Source organism: Scyliorhinus canicula, chromosome 18 (assembly GCF_902713615.1).
Source record: "Scyliorhinus canicula chromosome 18, sScyCan1.1, whole genome shotgun sequence".
Taxonomy (NCBI): Eukaryota; Metazoa; Chordata; class Chondrichthyes; order Carcharhiniformes; family Scyliorhinidae; genus Scyliorhinus; species Scyliorhinus canicula.
In genome coordinates this window covers 9,241,600-9,266,420 of record NC_052163.1, presented here as the reverse complement: position 1 = coordinate 9,266,420, position 24,821 = coordinate 9,241,600, and the positions used below count along the sequence as shown (strand labels likewise).

Genomic DNA, 24,821 nt, shown 5'->3' with positions numbered 1-24,821 from the left:
AAGAAAAAAACATTTATTAAACATGAAAACGTTAGATTATGATTTAATACGCTTTTACTCCAACCTTAGCTTGACAATTGCACACCGGTTTTAGGATTATACTAATCCTATAATAATTTTTAATATAATTTAATGCATTCCCTCTGCTGCTTCCATCAAGCTTTCGCTTTCCGGTTTTTACATCTCTCCCTTCACATTTCCTTTGACGTAAAGACTTTTACACAAACTTCACGGTCCAACCATCGATTTACACAATTATTTCAAATGATGTCTGCCAAACGGTAGTAATTTCTCACAAATCTTAGCACTACTGCAGATATCTTTCTGGCCTCACGATTCAATTGCTTTTCAACTCTCTCGCTTTACTGAACAGTATAGTTCCCAGCTTCCTCTGTCGCAAAATCTCCAGACTTCTTGGAAACCTCTCTTCATTTCTTTTGTTTCTTCAAGTAGCTGGACTTTAGATTTCTGGCATCTGTTTCCTAACCATTACTCCATAGTATGACTTTTAATCTAGCAAGGCCAAGAAAGATGTTCCCTCTTTAGCCTTCAAAAATCAACTGCTTCTACCCGAGCTGTGAGAGCTGCCTTCTCCCTCACTAAGGATCTCCAATTGCAATCAAATGAGCTAAACTAAAACTGAAAAGATTCTCGTTACAATGCCCTAGTTGCTAAGCAACCACTCCTGGTTTATTTACTCTTCATGCTCTTCTAGCCCTTTAAAAAAAAAAAATATATTTTCTCCTTTTTCACATTTTCTTCCAAATTTACATCCACCAACAAACAATAAGTAATAACCAATACAATGTCAATCCCCTTATCAACCACAATCCCAACCTCCCACCAAACCCCCAAATACCAGCCCGCATGCAGCCCTTTCTAAGCGCAATAGAATTACAGTTGGAATTGAAACCAGCCCCCAAACACCGTACAAACACCGTTGTCCAGCATGAATGTCACAATAGGTTTTATCCTTCCAGCAACAGAAACATTAAATTAAACCCACTTGAAACTATACCTTATTTCTAATGTTTGCCAGTACAAATATAATTCCCTTTAAACTACCCTATTTTCCTAATGTCATTACTCATGATCTTCAGATTTCCATTGTAGTACAAGGCCCAGTGCTTAGAGAGACCACAGCAGTTTCCACATAGTTACTGAAGGAACATCATGGGGCAACCCTGCCATCTTTAACATTCAGATGCTAACATTGAATTAATTGCACTATCCACTGCTCCTCCTCGGCATATTGTATCATTCATGCTCCTGCTCTTCGTTCTTGCTCTAGTTTGTACTCTGCTGCATTAAGCATGCCTGTTGCCCTGTGTAATTCCCAAGACATAGCTCTCCTTTGATACCTGCTGTTCTTTGAAGCTAGTGGCTACAGTTAACACTGGCTCAGATTTTGTGGTTAGCTGTGTAGCAACAGTGCACCCTCCTGACCCCGTGTGTAGATGAGGGAAATGTATTTGACATACTTTACTTGGACTTCAGCAAAGCCTTTGATCAGGTCCCATGTGGAAGACTGGCGGTGAAGGTAAGAACCCAAGGGATCCAAGGAAATTTGGCAAATTGGATCCAGAATTGGCTGAGTAGTAGGAAGCAGAGGGTGATGGGCAAGGTGTTTTTCTGACTGGAAGCCTGTGTCCAATGGGGTCCCGCTGGGATCAGTGTTGGGGCCCTTGCTGTTTGTGGTTTATTTAAATGATCTAGACATGAATGTAGGAAGTTTGATCAGAGGGCAGCACGGTGGTGCAGTGGTTAGCATTGCTGCCTCAGGGCAGCGGTCCCAGGTTCGATCCCGGCTCCGGGTCACTGTCCGTGTGGAGTTTGCACATTCTCCCTGTGTTTGCGTGGGTGTCACCCCCACAACCCAAAAGATGTGCAGGGAGGTGGATTGGAAACGCTAAATTGCCCCTTAATTGGAAAAAATGAATTGGGTATTATAAATTTATAAAAGAAAGAAAAAGGAAGGCTGATGAATAAGTTTGCGGATGATACAAAAATTGGGGTGGTAGAAAATGAGGAGGATAGCCTTCGTAGAATATAGATGGGCTGATTAGTGGCAGATGGAATCTGGGTAAGTGTGAGGTGATGCACTTGGGCAAGAAAAACAAGGCAAGGGAATTCATTTTAATTGGCAGGACCCTGGGAAGCACCGAGGATCAGAGGGATCTTGGTGTCCATGTACACCGGTCCCATAAACTAGCAACAAAGGTAGATAGTGGTTAAGAAGGCATATAGTGTACTTGCCGTTATTTGCCAAGGCTTAGGGTATAAGAGCAGTGAGTTTACGCCGGAATTGTATGATGCATTGGTTTGGGCACATCTAGAGTATTGTGTGCAATTCTGGATTCCACATTACAGGAGGGATGTGATAGCACTGGAAAGGGTGCAGAGATTTATCAGGATGTTGCTTGGGCTGGAGATTTAAGTCATGAAGAGAGATTGGATAGACTGGGGTTGTTTTCCTTGGAGCAGAGGAGGCTGAGGGGGGGAATGATTGAGATGTGTAAAATAATCAGGAGCACAGATAAGAGTAGACAGGAAAACACTTTCTCCCTTGGCAGAGGGATCAATGACCAGGGGGCATAGGTTTAAGGTAAGGGGCAGGAGGTTTAGAGGGGATGAGAGGAAAAACCTATTCACCTAGAGGGAATTCACTGCCTGAAAGGGTGGTGGAGGCAGCGACCCTCATAACATTTAAGAAGTATTTAAATGTACACTTCGAATGCCAAGGCATATAAGGATATGGGCCAAGTGCTAGAAAATGGGATTAGAATAGTGGGGCGGTTTTTGACTGGCGCAGACGCGATGGGCCAAAAGGGCCTTTTCTGTGCTGTAGACCTCTATGGCTTTATGATTTGTACTCTAGGGGCCTTCATTAGTGCACCCTAAGGGAAAATGTAGAATCACTGGCAGCAACTGCTGGATCTCCATGCTTAGATTCCATGTGTGCAGATGCCAGAAGCTGCTGTCAGTTTCAGAGGAGTAATGAAAGTTGAAAGCCAAGTTTTGCCAACTCTATTACCACAAAATCTGGGTCACTGACTTTCCCATTACTAATAGCTGCAGCTCAATTGAGTGCTCTTCGGGACTGCAGGTCAGTGCACTTCTCTCATTAGCTCTATAAACTTTGAAAAATCACATGGTCAACAAAGGATAAATTAAAGTTAGCAATGAATATAATTGTTTATAATTTTTTGAAAATGCCAATAAAAAGATTTTTTAAAAATCTTTAATATCACCTGAGAAAATAGCTTACAATTGCCCCTTAAACAATGCTATTCAATACAGTGAATACAATGCCCTTAACTGATCTCTTTATTCCTACTTAAACAACCAGGAAAACACCACCTCCACTCTTAGTCCATTGTTAAACCATTGGCACACATTGTTTTACAGTTATTTTATTTGTGAAAGAAAGATCTTTTGACACTGCTTTAAAGAAAAGATTGGACTCCTGTCAGAACCATGCAGAAACTCTGGCTACATTTCTTCAGAAGCTGTTTCAGCTCCCCTTGTTCTCAGACAAGTCTGCACTTCTTGGAAAGACTGTAAATCTCTTTTAATTGAACTGCAACGAGAGCAAACTGTTCAAATTCTGGTCAGAGCTTCATCTAGAACTCCACAACTGGACTGTTTTCCCTGCAAAATGCCTGATACCTTCACGCCACCCAGTAATGACATCCATCTTGCCAAGCTGGAATCTAAACGCCACAGGGAATCCCCTTAATCCAAACAAAATTGCATTAGCCCAAGCCTTCGACGATAGATTCATTGCACTCCGGCTCCCAAAATATACTTGCTTTTCAAGTAGGATTTATTTTAAAACATGATTGCAGCAGTCTCTCACGCACTAACCCAGGATTTTAACCCTTACTGCACCAATACATCTGAAATTCACACATTCATCACAGGAGCTAAAAACATCCATGCGTTCTTAATGCTTGACAATGGAGGGACAAGATGGGCTAAATCGCTGGCTTTGAAAGCAGACCAAGGCAAGCCAGCAGCACGGTTCGATTACCGTAACAGCCTCCCCGAACAGGTGCCGGAATGTGGCGACTAGGGGTTTTCACAGTAACTTTATTTGAAGCCTACTCGTGACAATAAGCGATTTTCATTTTTTCATTTCAATGGCTTTCCGAGGATGGTTATCTGTGGAGAGGAGGAGCCTCGTGTTGCCTACACTCTCTAGCATATTAGAATTGCAGGTACAAATGCTGAATTACTTCGAAGTGTGATGATCGTTATGTGGTTAAATATAGTCGCTGTTGGCAGAATCCAGCCGACAATCTGAATGACCAGATCATCGGGGCAGCACGATAGCATGGTGGTTAGCATAAATGCTTCACAGCTCCAGGGTCCCAGGTTCGATTCCCGGCTGGGTCACTGTCTGTGTGGAGTCTGCACGTCCTCCCCCTGTCGGCGTGGGTTTCCTCCGGGTGCTCCGGTTTCCTCCCACAGTCCAAAGATGTGCGGGTTAGGTGGATTGGCCATGCTAAATTGCCCGTAGTGTCCTAATAAAAGTAAGGTTAAGGAGGGGGTTGTTGGGTTACGGGTATAGGGTGGATACATGGGTTTGAGTGGGGTGATCATGGCTCGGCACAACATTGAGGGCCGAAGGGCCTGTTCTGTGCTGTGTTGTTCTATCTGTTTTCAGTGGTGCAAAAGGAGAGAGGCATGTTTGGACACTGGAGAACACAGCATATACAATAACTCCACCAGTACTGTTAGATTAGGATCTCAAACTCTTATTACAGAGCTTCATTCGACAAGCTGATTTTATACTTAAATAATCTGAGTTATTGTGCAAATTATAAATTCTGACAGAAAAATAGAGACGGGCATTTAAGAAAAAGGAATGTTCCACAGGTTAGACAGGTTCTTTGGTTTATGATATGGATATGGGGTAGTCAGTCAAATGTTGGAAGAATTTCAAAATATTCTTTTTGTTACTTATGTTTGAATTGAGTGTTTGAGCCTTTTTGAAATGCAAAACCAAATTTATTTTTTTAGAGTTAAGGACCTTTGAGATGCCCTTTCCGTTTACTCCAGCTTGACCCTATTTCGATGATGTTGTGAGTGAAATGGGTTGAGACAGATTTCAAATCTTATGCTTAAATATTTTGCCCTTGGGGGGGAAAAAACAGCAGGCTAAAGGGTTTCAATTGTCAGTTTCTGGTCTGGGCCTATCTCATCTTGAAGGAAGTGAAAGAGGTTTGACTAGAGTGTGGATTTCTGTGGTTGGCAGAAATCATGCAGTGTCTTGTTGATTAGTTAATGAGCCAAAGAGTGTTGACTTTAAATGCATCCAGATTTCACAGGAATCTGTCATAAGCAATGACTTAATAAGTATTAACTGTTCAGTACTATGTGATGTTTCATTTATATTGCAGAACCTTCTCTACTCAAAAGCAGTTTAAATAATACATTGCCTTATGTAACACCTTCACAACCTGGAGGCATTCCAAAGTGTTTCACAGCCAATTAAGTACTTGAAGTGTAATCAATGCTGCAAATGTAAGAAATGTGCAGCCAGCTTGCACACAGCAAGCTTTTGCAAGCAGCAGTGAGATAAATGACCAAGTAACCCATTTTCATGATTTTGATTGAGGGATAAATGGCCAAGACACTGTGGAGGAAATAGTCACCTCCTCTTTGAACAGTGCTGTGGAATCTTTTACATCCACCTGAGGAGTCAGGCAGGGCCTCGACTTCATAGAATTTACAGTGCAGAAGGAGGCCATTTGGCCCATCGAGTCTGCACCGGCTCTTGGAAAGAGCACCCTACCCATGGCCAACACCTCCACCCTACCCCCATAACCCAGTAACCCCACCCAACACTACGGGCAATTTTGGATACTAAGGGCAATTTATCATGGCCAATCCTCCTAACCTGCACATCTTTGGACTGTGGGAGGAAACCGGAGCACCCGGAGGAAACCCACGCGCACACTGGGAGGATGTGCAGACTCCACACAGACAGTGACCCAAGCCGGAATCGAACCTGGGACCCTGGAGCTGTGAAGCAATTGTGCTATCCACAATTCTACTGTGCTGCCCTTGTGTCATGACACCAGTGCAATACTCATTCAATACTGAAACAGGTCAGCTGAGACATATACTTGAGTCTCGAGAGTAGGGCTTGATTCCACAATCATATAAGTTAGAGGCAAGAGTGCTTTCACTGACCTGAGACTATTCTGTAGTAGTCTTAGATCCCTGTGAAGTGCATTCTGCTTAGTTTATGTTGTGGAGTGGATTCTACAGTAATTGCCGCAAAGCTTGTTTAAAGGTTGACGTCAATTTCTGCCAGCTAGACCTTCAGAGATACATGAGAGATGTTATCACAGGTCTGAGTTATGTCTTCGATACTTGCCATTTTTACATTCCCAGTGACAGCGCACTGCAATGAATGTCCAGCATGAGAATCCATATTCTGGCTTTTTTAAAAAATGTTTGCAGAAGGGAAAGAGGCATTTGACTCCCGTGCCAATTCTTAGCCACGGGAAACCAAACTTGATACCATTGCTGCATTCTCTTCCCCCATCACCTCTACCATCTTAGCGCCCCCCCCCCCCCCCCCCCCCCCCCCCCCCCCGAATCCCCCATAACAAAGCACTGCATGCTCCAATAGCTCCTGGAAAAAAAATCCAACCCCTTCTCAATCTTTTGATAATTTTTAATCACTGATAGTATTTCTGGTCCCATGAGCTGCTATCAGAGTACAGTTGCCTCGTAATGATGAGTTTTTTTCCAAAATTAACGAATTAAAATAATGGCACAGCAACACAGGTTATGGGTCTCTTCCGGAGTGCCTGTGTACAAATGCTACTTTATCAGAAATATTATTTGGACCCTACAGAATCATTGCCAGTTCATAACTGAAAGCAAAATCCAATTATCAGCTCTTTGCTGGTAGGTAATGTTGATGCTAATCAGGGACCAGCAGGTATAACTTTTCAGCTGACTTTAATTGCAGATCATTTTTAGAATTGCAGTGACGATTACTGTTCGTTCTGGATTTGTGACTTAAGAATATCATGCGTGTCGAAATCATTGATTACAACTGAGATTTCATCAAATAGAATCATAGAATGGTCACAGCACCAAAAGAGGCCATTCAACCTGTTGCGTCCATGTTAGCTCTCTGTTAGAGTAACTCAGCTAGTCCTGAAACAACTGCTGAAAAAAAGCAACTCCTTGGACAGTCAACGGCAGTCGGCCCTTAACCTGTGTCTCTTGGCAAACAGTGATGGTCGGATCACAATTTGCAGCCTGCAGCATTAGGAATATCAATAGAACTTGCGATCCAATGCAGTTTCCTATGTAACTCATTAGCTCCACTGAGAAAGTGAGGAAACGCTATTCAGAAATGAGGTTATCCCAACATCTTTAAAAAGAGCTTGAAGCAGCACCTGATCTCCACCTCACAGCCGAACACTTCAGCATTTTATCACGTGAGCGATCAGGAGCTGAACTAAACTCTGGGTGTTTCCAAAAGCTTTCTGTTCAGGTTCTGGCCTTTTTAAAGGACTGTGTTTATTGAGTTAACTTTGGTTTAAAGAGGTTGATGCCAGTTGCGACAAAAGTTCATCAACCTGAAATGTTAATTTGATTTCTCCCTCTCCACAGATGCTGTTTGACCCAAGTATTTCCAGCATTTATTTGTTTTTAATTCATATTTCTGACATCCACAGTATATTACTTCAGTTCTAGCGTCAAGTAACAGTGGTTCTATCAATGTAAAAATAGTTTTCAGTCACCAGTCTTCCCACGTGATTGAACTAATTTTTAACCATTTTTCTTTTGGAACCTGAGGATTAAATGTGACTTACTACTGAAGTGTTTTATGAATCTGTTGCAAGGAGTGTCATAAATAAGTACATTTTGCTCCTTAAATAGAGTTCAGACTGTGCCTGTTATTTGAAAAATCAAATAATTAATTTGCTTTTACTCCTTGATGGCTGCAAAACTCTAAATGCAGGTACTCTTTTGATCTGCGAAAGACATTAATAAATGACTTGAAAACTCTGGTCACTATTTGGATCTTCCATAGGGGTGATGTGGATTTGTACTACATTCCAAATTTGGGTGTGCTCACAATAATAAATAAATTCCAATATTGCGCTGTTTCATCTGATCACTGAAATTGTGTTAAAATGTGCTTCCCCAGAATCTGGCTGTCAGTTTTTGGATTTATTAATTATACAAATATGTGCGAGGGAGAAAGCAGATACACCTCAATGAATTGAAGGAATTGAAGACTTTGACAAGTGCTGAGAGAAGAAAAGAATTTAGATCTGTAACTTATTTACAATGGTTGTCTTATGAAGGGTACTTAATTCCTTCTTATTCGCTTCTTACGTTTGCATCTCTTGTGTTAATAAGTAAGTACCTCACTTTTAGCCTGAAATTTGCCAATTTCTAGAGTGCTTTTGATGAAATAGCATGAGACTACATTTAATCCAGATTCTGCAAATAGATTTTTCTTCAACTCCCCGTCATACAAATGTGCATCACAGCACTGAAAAGTACAATTCCTGAATTGCATGGGATAAAATCCACTTCTGGAGCTACTATAAACTGGTTTTATAAAAATCTCTGTTTATAACAGGTACTGAAGTGGAATTTACTATTGACCTCAATATTGATTGTGACCTTTTCATTGTATTATTTATAGAATAAAGGTCACCACCACAACCAGGGCGACCACTTTCAAACAGATGGATTTGGTAAGTTAATCTTGTCTTTTCATAACAAGATATAGCATCCAGCACACAAAATTGAATATTTTTCTAAATTTCAAACCGGGTATTCAAAACCCTGAGATCTGTTTGGTTTCAACAATCCAACAGTTTGAAATCGGGCCGTAAACTAGTGCCTGATTTTTGTTCACAATCTTTATGTGGAAACAGCTGTATGGTAGATTGATTTGTCTTGACCTCCACATACGAGGTGGAAACGGAGAGAGAGACACAGGAAGTTTGCTTAAACTGATGGATACAAACTTCTTATTCTGCTGTCGGTTATTGCGAATCAACTGACAAACCGAGTTACGCAAATTCATTTATTTTAATGTTATCTTCCTGTGTATTCTTGGCTTGTTGCTTCAGACCTGAACAGCAGGTACCCTTTGCATATTTTGTAAATGCAGAAAATGCATTAAATCATAAAATCATAACGTATGAGGTTTATGAACACTTTATGCAGGGCAGTATGTGAAGAGTCGGAAAACAAGACACGGTGAGATTTTGTTTTTTGCTGCTGACAATCTAGAATTAATTATTCAAATTTAATGTTTTTCAGTTCAACCCAATCCCACGGTATTAATTGGGAATCCCATCAGAGCCTATACTCCACCTCTTGGTCCTCATCCTTCCCTTGGTAAATCTCCAAGCCCTGTACAACGGATAGATCCACATACCGGTACTAGCATCTTGTATGTGCCTGCTGTTTATGGTGGAAACATGGTGATGTCTGTGCCTTTGCCAGTAAGTTTTTTTTTTTAACATGAATGGATCAAATGGCTTTGTAATCAAAAATGTGATTTATTCTTCTATCTCTTTCCTCCATGTTACTTTTTTATTTGTTAAATTCATCTCAAACTCAGTTGTCGGAGCATGGGCAGGGCAACGTTCTCAGCTTAAAATATTTATGTATTGATCATTCGGTTGGGTAAATTGGGTGTATATGTCTGAAATGAGGATATATTTTATTAAACCGCTGTTTAAAACTCCGGTCAGTGTTCAGCCTCGTTTTGGATTCCTCACGCGTGGTATTGGAAAGAGTGATGATTGACATTTCCTTTGAACTGATTTGAGCTGAGACCACCAGAGATGTGAAAGGTGGCACATTGTTGCAGACTGCTGTGTAGAGCTGTCAATGGGGCTATCAGTAGGAAGCAGGACAGATGAATTCTGTGCCTCGAGTGAAAAAGGACTCGAAATGGACCCTGAGGATTAATCTGTAAAGCGTGCCTTGTGGCAGGCATGAGAATGGATTGAATTGTTAAGCACGCCCAAATGAATTTTTGAGAAGTGCATTTCATGTTAAAGCATGAAATGAATAGGATAAAAATTAATTATACAGTTACCCATTGAAGTGTTCTGCTTTACCGTATTTTCAATTTTATTGATGCCTTCATTTTATATGGTCTGTTGAAATAGATAAATGACTTTAGCCATTAAAATTGTCTTTCACCTCTCCTCTAAAAATGTTGTTATCCACGGAAGAGATTTAGGTGAGATAATTTACAATAGCTCCAATTATATAATAGATTTGCAATTAGTCCTGGAGCTTGAAGGCCCCAGGATGGAGTAAGTACCAATACTAATTCAAAAATGACCTTTGGAAGTACGATTACTGACCCGGAAGACTTTAACCACATACGATGATTTGTTTGGGGACCTATGTGCGCCCATGTTGGATTGGTTGGAGAACACAGACAAGGGTGGAGCAAGTTGGGACAGAAGCATCAGCGTTATGGATGAGCCCAAATTTATAGAAGGTGGAAATTGAAAGGCTGTCCAGGAGGGTAACCGAGGAAGAGGGTTTCAGTAACAGATGAGCGGAGGAAGGTATGGAGATTGGCAATGACTGAGGTTCCTAGGGGCAGTTACAAAAAGATGTTATCCCAGAAGGGGAAAATGATGGGGTGTGAATGATGAGGGGTATAAGGTAGCAATCAGAGATGTACTTACATGATTGAAATGGTGGGAATACAGGTGAGATGGCAATGTGATGCAGGGGTAGCCAAGGACAGTTTATATGACAGAAGAGGCCAAGGGAGGACAGGAGGGTGTGAACATGGAGTAAAGGACAAAGACAGCTGAGATTGAGTGAAATCCTTGAGAAGTTGCTTGGCACAGAAGCTGAGGGGAAAGCAGTGAAACTGTCTTGTTGGAAATCTTTTCAGGCAGAGGAAAGGTCAATGGGATGGGACAAAGTGAGATCGTCAAAAGAGCAGGGGAATGGGCCATGATGAGATTTAGTAATACGGGTTTCAATGATGATGCGCATGATTTGAGTCAGAGTGTCAGCAAGTTGTTTCCACAGGGACATGGTCAGATCTAATACTGTCCTGCCATATATGTGCAATGTTCCAGCAGGAATACCTCTGTCATCCCAATTGGAATCCCGGGTTGTTTTATTTCCCACCTCAGTTTGCCATTGACGTACATACAGATTATATTTTAACCAGTGAGTTAATCCTGCTGCTTCTATAGCCTGTGCAATTAATGCATTTGAGCATGTGTGCAGGGCAGCACGGTAGCACAGTGGTTAGCACTGTTGCCTCACAGCTCCAAGGTCCCAGGTTCGATTCCCGGCTGGGGCCACTGTCTGTGCGGAGTCTGCACGTTCTCCCCGTGTCTGCGTGGGTTTCCTCCGGGTGCTCCGGTTTCCTCCCACAAGTCCCGAAAGATGTGCTCTTGGGTGAATTGGATATTCTGAATTCTCCCTCAGAATATAGCGACTCGGGGCTTTTCACAGTAACTTCATTGCTGTGTTAATGTAAGCCTACTTGTGAGAATAGTAAAGATTATTATTAATCAACTATCTGCTAATCACTTTGGCCAATAACTGTAGCTTATGAGTAGAAGCAGTGGAAAAAAACATTTATTTGAATTAGTTTATTTATTTTTATGGTTGCAATTTCACTGAAGCACAAGAATTTATTTTATGTAAAATGAGGGATTATTGCACTAAATTGAAGAATAATTATCCTGGGGATAGTATTTGTCATTCTGCGTTCCAATTTGTTCTCCATGGGAAGGGTGAGGTCTGCTTTAGCAAAAAAAAAAAGATTTCTGTGAGGGTTTGACTTCATTCTCTGGCAGACTTCCTTCTGCACTACTGTTAAACCTTGATTTTCTACACTCACTATGGTTCCTTAATGTCAGATAATCAAATTATTGAAGCATTTAATGGTAGTTTGGTGCCAGATCCACTGTGATCTGCATGGTGGCAGCCGGAACACATTTCAGTCAGTACCCACAAGCAGCAGAAGGCCTTCCAAGTCTTCACTGGCATCGACTTGATGTTCTGGAATGTAAGTTCCGAAGAACCATTTGCATAGTAATTTATAATTTCAGCCGAGGGAACCTAAACTGTCAACAAATTACATTATAAACGACTGAATGGATCTGGACCTTTCAACAAAGAAAGCACCATGTGCTGTAGGATAATTAGCTGCTCCTGAATGTCATCTGTATTCCCTAATTCCGGGGCAAAATTAACCAAAATATTTCAGATTTTTCTATAACATTTGAACAAAGCTACACTCTGGTGCATTGACTCAAAGTCATGTGGAAAATCTTTCTAAAATAAGCAAAATTGCCTTTCTCTGTGTTGGCAGCAGCAGGCTACCTTTACACTAATGCAGTGTGGCAGGTCTGATCCGAAGAACTGAAAAATGAAGTGACATGGTGGAATGCCAGAATATTCATGCTGGAATGGTTTATTAAAGTAGTGCACAGAGGAATTGCTGCAGCAAATGTTTGCAGCTATTTGAATTTTAGACTTTACAGGTGAAGTGCAGTTTTATCTTGGAAACATAGAAAAAAAGAAGCAAGACTAAGCCATTCAGCCTTTCGAGCCAGCTCCACCTTTCATATGATCTGAGCTGATCATCTCCTTCTCCACAGCCACACAGCTTGACACCGCCCCTGAGTGGCTGAGTCATGTAGGGTAGAGTTTCATGGATGTCAGCAGCCCTCAAATACAGAACCTGGTTGGCCATCCTTTTGGGTTTGAGCTTTGATGACTCGTATCAGTAAACTATTGAATTGTCATCACACAACAACAAAACCAAATCCACTTCTAGAATCCTAAGCACAGAAGAAGGCCATTCAGACTCATTATTCCTGCTTCAACGGAAGCATTTAAACATCCTCAAGCAAGGGTCACTGGCTAGCATTCCGGATTGGAGGACCTCCCTAACCTAATAACACTGAGGCCCATTGATATACCTCTGCTGCTGACCTGCCCACGATCAACTCATTTTGCCTCAACCCAGGGATTGAATTTGAGTTGCGTTGCCTGTACTGCTTGGTGTCACATCAAAATATGAATTTACCCACTGATCTCTCATTTTCAATCTCTCTCTCTCAACTACAAATAACCATGAAGGTGCACATTTGCAGGTTGTCTGACACTTCAATATTTTCCACCACTTTTTCTTAATCGTTCATAGGATGTGTGCATCGCTGCCAAAGATATTTTTTGCCCATCCTTAATTTGCCTTGATAAGGTGAGTCATCATTCTTGATAGCACAGGAGTTCATTGACCAAGGTACTACAAATGACAGATAAATGAGTGGATAATTTGTTTATGGTGGTAATGGCCAGCACAGTGTGCCAGCTGCCTGCTTCACACTAAAGTTGGTTATATATGCCTGAACAGGCAGCTAAGGCTTCAGTTTAACATCTCATCCAGAATAATAATAAATAAATAATCCAAGCAGGAATTGAACCCAGGACCCTGGTGCTGTGAAACAACAGTGCTAACCACTGTGCTATTGTGCCATCAAGAGAAGATAGGTCCTCTGACAAAATAGTACTTCCATATATCTTTGCCTATTCAATTATGGCAGGCACATTTATTTAATAGCAAACTATTTCATATAATTAATAACCTCATTGATGAGATTGATCATAACCAGCTCTCAAATTATTCAATAAGCCTTGTTTATAGGGAGAGATGTTCTTGAGACAGCTGGGCAGGACTTTAATATTCAAAGGTGGAATAGACTTCATAGCAGTTGCTGCCTGGATTCACATGGGAGACAAGGGGCAGAGGGTGGGTGTTGGCAATAGAACTGCATTTGAGCTAAGCTTGGGGAAATGAGATGATAGAAGTGATGGATTTAAAAGAACTGTGTACAGCAAGTACTATGACATGTATAATAACATGTATAAGTCTAGCTCGTTATTTTGCTAACTTGAGAGGACAAAAAGTTGTGACGTGAATATCGCCGCCGCCTTGCTGCAGGAAACATTAAGGGGTGCGTTTATCATAAAAAGCATTTGTTAAATTTTATATTTCCCTGCCCACGTCTGAACTTGTAAAAAAAGATGATAGTAATGGATTGTGAAAGTTGTCATCTTCATTTCATTTCTCTGCAAAAAAAAAATAAAAGCCTCCAATACCAGTTACTTAAGTGCTCAAGTACAACTATCAGGGGGCGATCAAGTCCGCAGTTTCACTCCTGCGTAATGTCAGTTGTGCTTTTTAATCCAGCCAGCCAGAGTGTCTTGTTGAAATGGTAGTAAATTTGCTACTGAAAGTGTCATCTCACATATTTAATGTTCATGGTTTAAGTGAAAAGTTTCATCATGTCTGCTGTTTGAGATCATGTGAATGGGGGAATTTGACTGTTAGTTTTATGTTCAGAAATTCACTTTCGTAACTTCAAAGGAGGGTTAAATGTAATTGTGGAGAATATATGCAGAATGGTGGAGAGTATATGCAGAACGGTATGCTGAATGTGCAGCTAAACTGGCACCAAGAGCACTTGTAGGCACAGTGCCAACCTGTAATTCCACACATGACGCTCCAAGCAGCCCGTTGCCAACCTTGGCTTTAATGGGGGAATGTACTGGGGGTGAGAGAGGTGCTGATCAGAGCAACTGAACACCTCCTCCGAGATTCAACAGGTTGCACGCTTAGGTGAGAAAGTCAAAGATGAGATGAAAAGAAGATTTGTGCTTTCGCATTTTAACTCCCCCTGCCATCCATCAAGCATGTCTCTGCTCCCCTGTTCGGCAGATTCTTGTACAGCTGCAAAATTTATTTCCCATTACTTTATACTCATTTCCCCTGCTCCTAACTTCCTGCCTTAATTTCAAACAGCGTTCAGGATTTTTTTTTTTTTAAAGAGCTTTTTAAATTTCATGTTGTTCATTGAAGTAACCAGAGAAATAGAGATTTAATTTTTAACCTTCATACGTAGTATCGTTTGGGTTTATTAATAGCTAACTTGTGTCTTCTAATTCTGGCCACCCCACATCTTCATATCTACCCTTTCATATTCTTAAAAACTTCTATCAGCTCATCCTTTAGTCTTCTCTTTTCTGGAGAAAAGAGCCACAGCCTGGCCAATCTTTCCTGATAAGCATAACTCCATGGTTCTGGTACCATGAGAGCAATTTTTGTTTTGCTTCTGCCTCAGTGCCTCCAGGGCATATGGAGACCAGAGCTTTTTTGTTTAACTAGTTCATGCTGGGCCAGCATTTATTGCCCATCCCTAATTGCTCTTGAATAGAGTGCTTTGCCAGCCCATTTCAGAGGGCATTTAAGAGTCAACCATATTGCTTGGCGTCTGGAGCCGCACGTCGGCCAGACCAGGTAATGGCAGCAGATTTCCTTCACTAAAGGGCATTTGTGAACCAGATGGGTTTTTATGACGATTAACAATGGTTTCATGGTCATCATCGGCTTTAATTCAAATTCTACCATCTGCTGGTGTGGGATTAGGAATCTGGATTCCTAATCCAGTGACAATACCGCCACCACTATTCATGGTACTCCATGTGTAATTTTAAAAAAAAATTTGGAGTACCCAATAATTTTTTTCCAATTAAGGGGCAATTTAGCGTGGCCAATCCACCTAATCTGAACATCTTTGGGTTGTGAGGGTGAAACCCATGCAGCCACTTGAAGAATGTGCAAACTCCATGTGTAATCTAAGTTCCACAATTCCAGATCTTTCACCTTTCATTAGGTTGTCCACTCCAGGTCCCGTAGATCCTTCACCCTGGCTCTTGGAAAACACAGAACCATTTTAACATGGACCTTACAGATCCATGTGCCTCATGATGGAGTCACTGATGAGAGCATGCCACCTTATCCGTTGATCTGTCTTTGCCTTCCTGCTATCTTAGTAATTCTCCCTTTCTTCCTGCTGCTTTCATGCTTCAGGGTCATTTCAGAATGTGTGGCTGTATCATTGATACTGGTGTTGTTGATCGGAATATCCTCTACATGGCTGAACACTGCAGATCGGTTCGCTGACAAAGTACAATCAACACTAAAGAAAGAACTAGACAGCTAGTTGTGGATTCTGACTTGCCTGTCTGTTATCTTGTTGAAAAAGTCAGCATGTAACTTCACAGACGTACATCTTCAATCAGCAGATTTCCTATTTGAGATTCAAGATCCATACATTTAGCACATATGAAAGTACCAAACGCCTCATTTCAACACCTCCCTCATCCCGAGGATACCTAAAGGTCTAGAAGGTACACATTTTGCACTGGAGATAGACTTCTTTCTGGGTTTTGAGATAGCCATGGTGATGAGAATTGTAACAAAAAGTAGTTATCTGAAAACAATCACAAATAAAGTGGTGGAATTGTTATATTCAATTGCCCTTTGTATGTTTAATGAGTTTTCCCCTGACTTTCACAGTAAATCAGGAAATTGATTGAGTGCCATCATACATCATTAGAACTTGGTATTGCAGGGTGCTACAGATAATCCGGATTGCCTGTCCTTGCAGGTTCCTTGGCCTAGTTACCAAGGCCGTTTTGCAGTTGATCCTCGCATTGTGAGCCATCAAGCAGCTATGGCGTACAACATGAACTTGTTGCAGGCACACGGGCGTGGATCTCCAATCCCCTATAATCTTGGTCATCATTCTCCAATTGGACCAGGGCAGCAACATCCAGAGAAGGAGCATGAACAAAGTAGAACAGGTGAGCTTCTGTGGTTGGTTTAGTGCTGGTGCTGCACTATGTGCCAGATTTACTTCCAATAGTACTGGGGATCATTACTGCCATTCAACCTTTGTTCTACTGTGTGTTCTGTGTTGCCCATGTAACAAGGGTGTTTGATGTTCCTGTCAAAAGATTCTGTTACATAGTGTTGCGTTCTTGGGAAGAATTAAGGTTTTGGTGCTCTGGAAACTTAGGAGTTCATTGTAGCTATTCACGGGTATAACCACTTCCTTCAGCAAGATTGTTGTAAACCTAATTTTTTTTTTTGAAACCCGTTTCGAACAGTGCATTAAAGTGCTGTGCACAATTTTCAGTCCAGCTTCATTTTTTTTAAAATGTGGGGGATAATCTTGTGTAGATCTTTTTGAATAAATGCTTTAAAGAAAAAAATTATAATCCTGGAAAATACAGACACATGAAGCCTGGGTATGCCTGGTGCTTGTTGACGGACAATATCATCTGCAATGTAGGAAATGCCCCAAAGTGTGATGAAACTTGACAACTGAAGAAGAAAAGACCAAAGGCATGGTCCAAATCCATTTTGGATTGAGTCACACAGAGAGATATAGCAAGAGGAGGTTTCTGGGAGAATTATAAGAAGTTCATCTGAGGGAGCCGAACACATTGCTGCCAGTGGAGTTGGGGAGGAAAGGGGAGAACATGTCCTGGAAACCAATGTCGTGGGGGTGAGGTTTATGGGTTAGTGGAGGTTAAGGCATAGTGAGGCCATGGATTTTTAAATTAGAGAAATTTTGAATTTAATGCATCCGAAGATGGGAAGTCAAATGACGCCAGAGAGGACAGGTGTGAGAATCAAACAGGATAAGATACAAGCGGAAGAATTTCGGAGAAATTCAAGTTTGTGTAGGATGGAGCTCGGCACCAATAAAGGAGGACATTGGAAAAATCAATTCTGGAGATGGGGAAAGCATGAGCTAAGTTTGCAGTGTTAATCAGGTGAAACCAGGACAAATAATGATGTGAAAGTAAGCAGTCTGAATGATAGTACTGAATTTGCAGCTCAGCTTGAGTGAACAATGCACTTGTTGTGCGCTGTCCAAGTCTGGCCAGAGGGTGGAAATGGAATTTTGATAGGATTGGAATAAAATGGCATCAGTCTTCCTATTGTTCAGTTCAAGGAAATTCTGGTTCATCCATTACTTTGGCATGCAAGCAGTCTCGCAACACAGAAGGAATGTGCAGAATTAGAAACAAGAACAAGGCCAATCAAGGAATACACTGGGAAAACCTGCAGGATTGTGGAAAATGAAAGTGGAGTTACAGGGGGCTATGAACCACAGGGGATGGTATTTGATGATATCAAACATTGCAGACAACTCCACTGGTGGCAATGTGTCTGGCCCCCTCAGACCGACTTTATATAATTCTCCCCAGAAATGAAAATCGCTTATTGTCACGAGTAGGCTCCAATGAAGTTACTGTGAAAAGCCCCTAGTCGCCACATTCCGGCGCCTGTTCAGGGAGGCTGGTATGGGAATTGAACCATGCTGCTGGCCTGCCTTGGTCTGCTTTCAAAGCCAGTGATTTAGCCCAGTGTGCTAAACCACCTCTTGCTTTCTCTCTCCCTGTGACTCAATCCAAAAGAAGGGAAGATCAGTACACAAATGTGAAGAATGTTATTGATTACTGTGACCAGGGCAATTGGTATTAGCAGCAAACAACCTGGACTGAAGGAATTGAGGGAGGAGTTTTATGATGGGGACCTATGAGCTGGCTAACTATCCAAAATCAGGGATGGAATTTAGAGCTTACGGTGGACTTTTTTGAGAACGTGCAGTAAATAGCTTTGTTGATGACTGCAGAATTATTCTGGGTATTATAAAGCTTGGGCAGGAAGAATCTGTGTAACAGCAGCTCCTACTGCGTGGTTTTATAATGTATCATTTATTGTCAACACTTTTCTTTTTTAAAAAAAAAACTGTTTTCCATTTTTAAAAAATGTCTCTTTTCAAAAGTTCCAGCAAAAGGTGAGGGAAGTGTAAGAACTGAACAAAATAGGCTTCAAACCCCTGAGAACAAGCCACCCGATTCCAAAGAGAAGCAGGTATGTGTGTGCTTTTATACAACAGCCCAAAATTAAATGCTCTTTTTCGCTTCTCTTTGAAATTTGTAACGCTGAGGGACAAAGCTTGGTGGCTTTATAGGAAAGTTTGCATTTCTTACCAATCCTAACATGGGTGCCATGTCTGAAATGGAAGAGGTTTTGGGGGAAAAGATTACATGGCGGAGAAGAAAAACATTTTAAGCGACATTCGACTCAAAAATCCAACTTAAAAAAAACCTCATTATGTTTGACTCTCCTTTAAATCCTTGTTTTGTAGCCTTTTTCTAGTTTGTATTGGCTCTCTAAATCTGTGGTGCAGATCATGCACATGCGGTTACAGTTTGAAGGGTGTTTCTATCCAAAATTTGGGGAAGCATTGCTCAAGAGTTCCAATTTCTTTGAAGGATGCTAAATTGTGAGGCTTGGCAACACGGTGGCGAAGTGGGTTAGCACTGCTGCCTCACGGCACCGAGATCCCAGGTTCGATCCCGGCTCTGGGTCACTGTCCGTGTGGAGTTTGCACGTTCTCCCAGTGTTGCACGGGTTTCGCCCCCACAACCCAAAAGATGTGCAGGCTAGGTGGATTGGCCACGTTAAATTGCCCCTTAATTGGAAAAAAAAATGAATTGGGTACTCTAAAATTAAAAAAAAAAAAATTAAATTAAAAAAAAATTGTGAGGCTTGTCCTGGGTGAAAGATAACACTGTCTGGTTCAAGTAACAGGAAAGCACAGCCATAACTTTGGTTAGGTATATTCCATCAGATTGGAAACATGGTGTGCAGAACGTTGAGGTAGTGACCTTCAAACGTTTATTAATATGATGAGATGGAGCAACTATTTTGAATAATATGCATGTTTTCTGCTCTTGAAGAATGAAAACAAATGATGGAAAAACCTATGCAAAGCACACACCATTGATTTGTAGGCATTTGTCTTCATTTCTACCTCTGGTTGCCTGCCTGGCTTTTCCAATAAACTACAGATTTTGTTTTGTGGCATTGCCATTATCTTAGCTCAGAAAGAAGCGGATATCCTCTCTATGTTAAGTGCACAGGATGATTATTTTGTCCATCTTAAATCATCCAGAAACATCCTAAAGCCCCCTTGTTGTAGCACTCAAATTCCGGGCATTTTCCTTTCCCATACATTAACTGCTATATATGAAAAATTATTTCATTATCATCCCAAAATTACCTTTTACCAGCCTGAAGCTGTGTCCATTTGCTCTGTTCCCATAGTTTAAATGAAATATTCCAGGTTTGTTTACTCCATCTTGTATGAAATCCTCTATATCCCCGATCACACCACCACCTTTCTGTGCTGAAGCCCTTTAGTTTCATAACTGTCAGAAGTTGATGTGATTGACATGCACTCTCTAGCCAATCTAACCTTTGAGACTTCCAAATAAAAATAGGCTTAATGCAGAAAGATGCATCAAGTATTGTCCGATATACTGGGGTAAATTTGCAACTTGCTGCCTGGACAAGGCACATGATTGATGTTTAGGACTGAACGCTTGTTTATATAGCAATCATCGTGATTTCTATTCCTATTGATTTCAATGCCAACTTAATGCCAGAGCAACATGTTGAAAATTTTACTTGTAGCTTTGGAGTTCCAACCCAGTAAAAGTTGTAAGAAACCTGAAAGTAGCCTCTACGTTCCTTCATGCGCAGTTTTTGTCTGACTACACCGGAGTAATTTGGAATATCACATGAGCAATTGAAAGGGATGCAGACCACCCACAAAGGAGGCTCGAAGCTCTGTGGCACAATATTGACGGTGCTAGAACATTGATTCTTGAACCAAGCAGCCTGTGCTTAAATTCCCTCAACAACTTACATAGTCACTCTGACTTTGTTTGGGAATGATTCTGCCAGTCTTGCCTAGAATTTCAGTTGGGCAGATCTGTGTATCCCATCCTAGATGCACTGCCAGTTTTGCTGAAGAATAGTGCTCAAGGTGACTGATTACAGTTGCATAGAGAGTTCTTTTTTAAAATAAATTTAGAGTACCCAATTAATTTTTTCCAATAAAGGGGCAATTGATCGTGACCAATCCACCTACCCTGCACATCTTTGGGTTGTGGTGGCGAAACCCACGCAAACATGGGGAGTGACCCAGAGCCAGGATCGAACCTGGGACCTCGGTGTCGTGAGGCAGCAGTGCGAACCACTGTGCCACCGTGCTGCCCGTTGCATAGACAGTTCTAATCAAGATGGGCGTGCGTTTAAGTTGAGCATCGCAAAAGCCAACTCGGTACATTTCAAAGAAAACGTTTAATTGTACCATTCTAGGAAGCATTTCACTTTTATTTTCCGTTGTCTTTGTTGCTCATCCTGATGAGGAAGGAATCGTCTGCAACTATCAAACTGGTTGATGTTGAATCCTTCGTTCAAAATTTTCCTATTCGTTTTCTTTTATCACGGTTCCTTTTTCCTGAAAATTGGATTTTTAAGTTGATTTAAGTTAATTTACTTAGCTGAAACCTAATAATGTTTTTCTATGGGTTAATAGTTACATTTTTTGTGATGTATTTTTCTGAATTGTAACTGGTGTTCTTTGCTCTTAACTAGGCAGAACCTGAATTGCTGGCACAAAACAGAAGTCCTGAGTCACACTCCAATTTAGGCTATCCCATTTCTAGATTTCACCGAAAGGACAATCTCAGTCAAAGGCAGCTAAACTTTCACCTCGCTTCTTCGCATCCACCACCTGCACCTTATCATCATCCTTCTAATCGACAGTTCCCTCATCAGCCCCCAGTACCTAGGCAACCGTATCCAGTACAGCAACATCAACTGCCACAACAACACAACCAATTGCCACAACAACAGCCATCGCAGCTCTCTCCTGCTTTTCCACAAGCTCCTAACCACACTTATTTTCCTACTTCCCATTCTCAATCATCTCAGCATTCCCCAAACAATGACAATGTGTGTCTGGATCAACCTCTCTCTGGTCTGGAAGGACTAAATCCACTGAGGTCAGTTCCACACTTCAACACCCCCCATACTCGTCCATTCAATTTCATCGAAGACAATACCTCAGGACACGGGATGGGGGAAATTTTAGGTAAGCAATATTTTGAGAGATATGTGGGTGAATTTGCAACAAGGGTTAAAACGTGTAACCTCATCCAACTTGTATACAATACACATACTGATTGATAAAGTTTACTTTGGAATTAATTTAGCTTTAATAATTTTATAATTCAAGCTCCGGAAACAATGGTCGTATAGCCCACTTGTACATAGGGAAAATTCTGACATGCATTCTCGTGAATTGCCTGCTTCCAATGGCTGAGAAAATCCTCCCAGTGACAGTGTGGCTCTTGTCCTTCCAGAGGAACCTCCAACATGGCCTTTGTTGCCAGACAAATCCAAGAAAAATGTTCAGAACAATACAGGAACTCTTTATTGTATTCATCGACATGACCAAAGCATTGACTAGGTAAATTGCAAGGCTTTGTGGTTTGTGCTCCAAAGACTTAATGATATGACTACAGCTGACTTGGGTGGGAGATCTGAAACTGACGCCTTCAGAATCCAGAACAAGGTCAAAGAAGGATGCATGATAGCTAATCTGCCTCACAGTGAATATGTACCTTATCAAAGATCCACTACCCTCTGGTGTCGATATTAAATATCACCGAGGTGGAAAATCTCTGTTGCCTCCTGCCAAAACTAAACTGACCACCAAAGATACACGTGGATGATTGGAATGACATTGCCCACTGCACCAGATTTGCCAGCTGCTCTCAATCTTTTCAATTCTGCACACAAGAAACTTGGCCTATCTTTCAACATTGCCAAAATAAAATTCACCATCCACCCATTCCTGGTCAGCCAAATATTCCACCTCCCATATGTAGAAGGAGAAGCTCTGGAATATTTGAGCATTTCCCATACCTTGGCAGCCGCCTAGCTCAGCAGGCCACCGTTAATGAAGAGATTCAACACCTGATCAGCTGCACCAGTTCAATCTTCTACAAAGACAGCAGTGAGCGTTTGACAACAAAAGTCCAAGTGTACAGAGCAGTTGCTGTCGCCACATTCCTGTACTGCAGTACGACCTGGACTGTGCATCGACGAAAGATAAAAATGCGAAAGAAATTCCGTCAGCAGTACCTCCGCTGCATCCTCCAAATTCAATGAGAGAACTGTTAAACAAATGCTAGCGTCTCTCTTAAAGCCAGTTCCACAAACATTTGGGCAAATCTCCTGCAAAATCAACTTTGATTGTCTTGGCACTTGTGTCTGGATGGCCGAAAAGCATCCTGCCCTGCCCGGTCTTGTTTTCACAACGGTCAGATGGCCAGCATTCCAGGGGAGGACAAAGGAAATGCTTCAAAGTTATGCTGAAGCTTTCCTTGCTCTGGGGCAGCATTGACATTAATGACTGGGAGGAACTTGCTATAACTGCCCAGGCTGCATCACGCTTTGAGCCACAACATCTTAATGATGAAGCAGAGCAGTGGTAGAGAAGGAAAGGAAGTAAATTGTGTTGTCCGGATCCCATTGCCTCAAGAGACGTCCTGCCCCATAGGCCCAAAGATCTGCAGGTTGAGAACCAGCCTGTTCAGTCACATGTAAACTCAGGCAGGAATTTATGATCCTCAAATTAAAGGATAACTGACAGCAACGAGAAAGCTGATTCTACCAATACAGCCAAAAATAAATTTAAGTTTGAATGTCCCCCATCTGAGCAGCAGCCATCTTTCAGCTTAAGAAAAAGAAACCGCAGTTTTCAGCAATAATGAAATGGTGTGCTTAAAGCGAGTTGTCCATTTTGATGTAAGGTGGATTATTTAATTGGAAGTGGAGGACGACCGGAAGCCTAATGCAGAACTTGATGTGATCTGGTGACAGGCAATCTACAAAGATTTTTGCTGAGGGAAATAGTAGTTTCACTAACTAGATTGGAAGTGTGCACTTGAAGACTATTTTATGTGTACTTAAAGCACTGCTTTTAAAAGTCCCCAGACTTGCATAAAGAGGCTGTTCTCGCAAGTGCCTCTGGAGACTAGCATATGTTCTCCAGTAGGCGTTTGACCCAGCCTTAACAGACTATTCAACAATTTCTCACTCCGAGGTGCATGAGCTTTGGTGCAAAATATATATTTCATGTAATTGACTAAGAAATACAGCATTTGTATTTTTAAATTATCAGCGGAGTTTATGCTGGGAACTAAAGGATGTTCTGTGTGTCAGACAGAAGTTTGAAACCTGGAGTTTCAAAGTGAAAACTATTGCACTTGTACTTTTGCAACCAAGGTGAATGTTAATCTGGTGACCATAAACATTTTTAACTTGAGCTGTTTAAAAGAACATTCTGTGGCTTCACAGGTGTATGAGTTTACTTTGTGTTCATCTGTCTTGCATTAATTTATTGCTGGTGTACACAAAATGTGGCGTCAGAATAGTTTACAAAGGAACATACCACATATGCATCTGTATGTGCCAATGTGTAACTAGTCTGCCAATGATTGTTTTATTCACTGACGCAATGGCCTAATAACTGCATTCTGTCCATCAGTCCTCCTTTGAAAAATGAGTTGTCAAAATTGTGGACTTAATCAGGATTTTGTTGCCACATCTGCCTCCTTAATAGTGACTAGAGTTCAAAAATCGGTGGACTATATATGAAACATCTTGAGGACTTGATACAATTCTGTATGCATACAGTATCTTGTTCACCATTTGTTTGAGAATCCCTACAGTGCAGAAGGAGGCCAATTGGCCCAGAGGCTGCACTGATCCTGCAAAGCCCAATCCCTCACCCTTTCCCCGTAACCCCACCTAACCTTTCAGACACATTTGGGGACAATTTATCATGGCCAATCCACCTAACCCGCACATCTTTGGACTGTGGGAGGAAACCGGAGCACCCGGAGGAAACCCACGTAGATACCGGGAGAAAGTGCAAACTCTACGCAAACAGTTACCCGAGGTCGGAATCGAACCCGGGTCCCTGGTGCTGTGAGGCAGCAGTGCTAACCACTGTGCCACCATGCAGTGTTCTGAG

At 41.5% G+C, this 24,821-nt stretch overlaps 1 protein-coding gene across 10 annotated transcripts in view; it reads left to right on the top strand.

Moving 5' to 3' along the window:
* helz (helicase with zinc finger) overlaps positions 1-24,821 on the top strand; it is a 259,376-nt gene that overhangs the window by 190,806 nt on the left and 43,749 nt on the right. For 8 of the 10 annotated variants that reach the window (XM_038777996.1, XM_038777990.1, XM_038777999.1 and 5 more), the window contains 5 exons: positions 8,693-8,744; positions 9,319-9,503; positions 16,476-16,707; positions 18,705-18,793; positions 21,371-21,869. In XM_038777996.1, the coding sequence (XP_038633924.1) occupies positions 8,693-8,744; positions 9,319-9,503; positions 16,476-16,707; positions 18,705-18,793; positions 21,371-21,869 (1,057 nt within the window). The remainder of the gene's footprint in view (positions 1-8,692; positions 8,745-9,318; positions 9,504-16,475; positions 16,708-18,704; positions 18,794-21,370; positions 21,870-24,821) is intronic. The other 2 variants (XM_038777995.1, XM_038777994.1) reach the window with 1 other exon arrangement.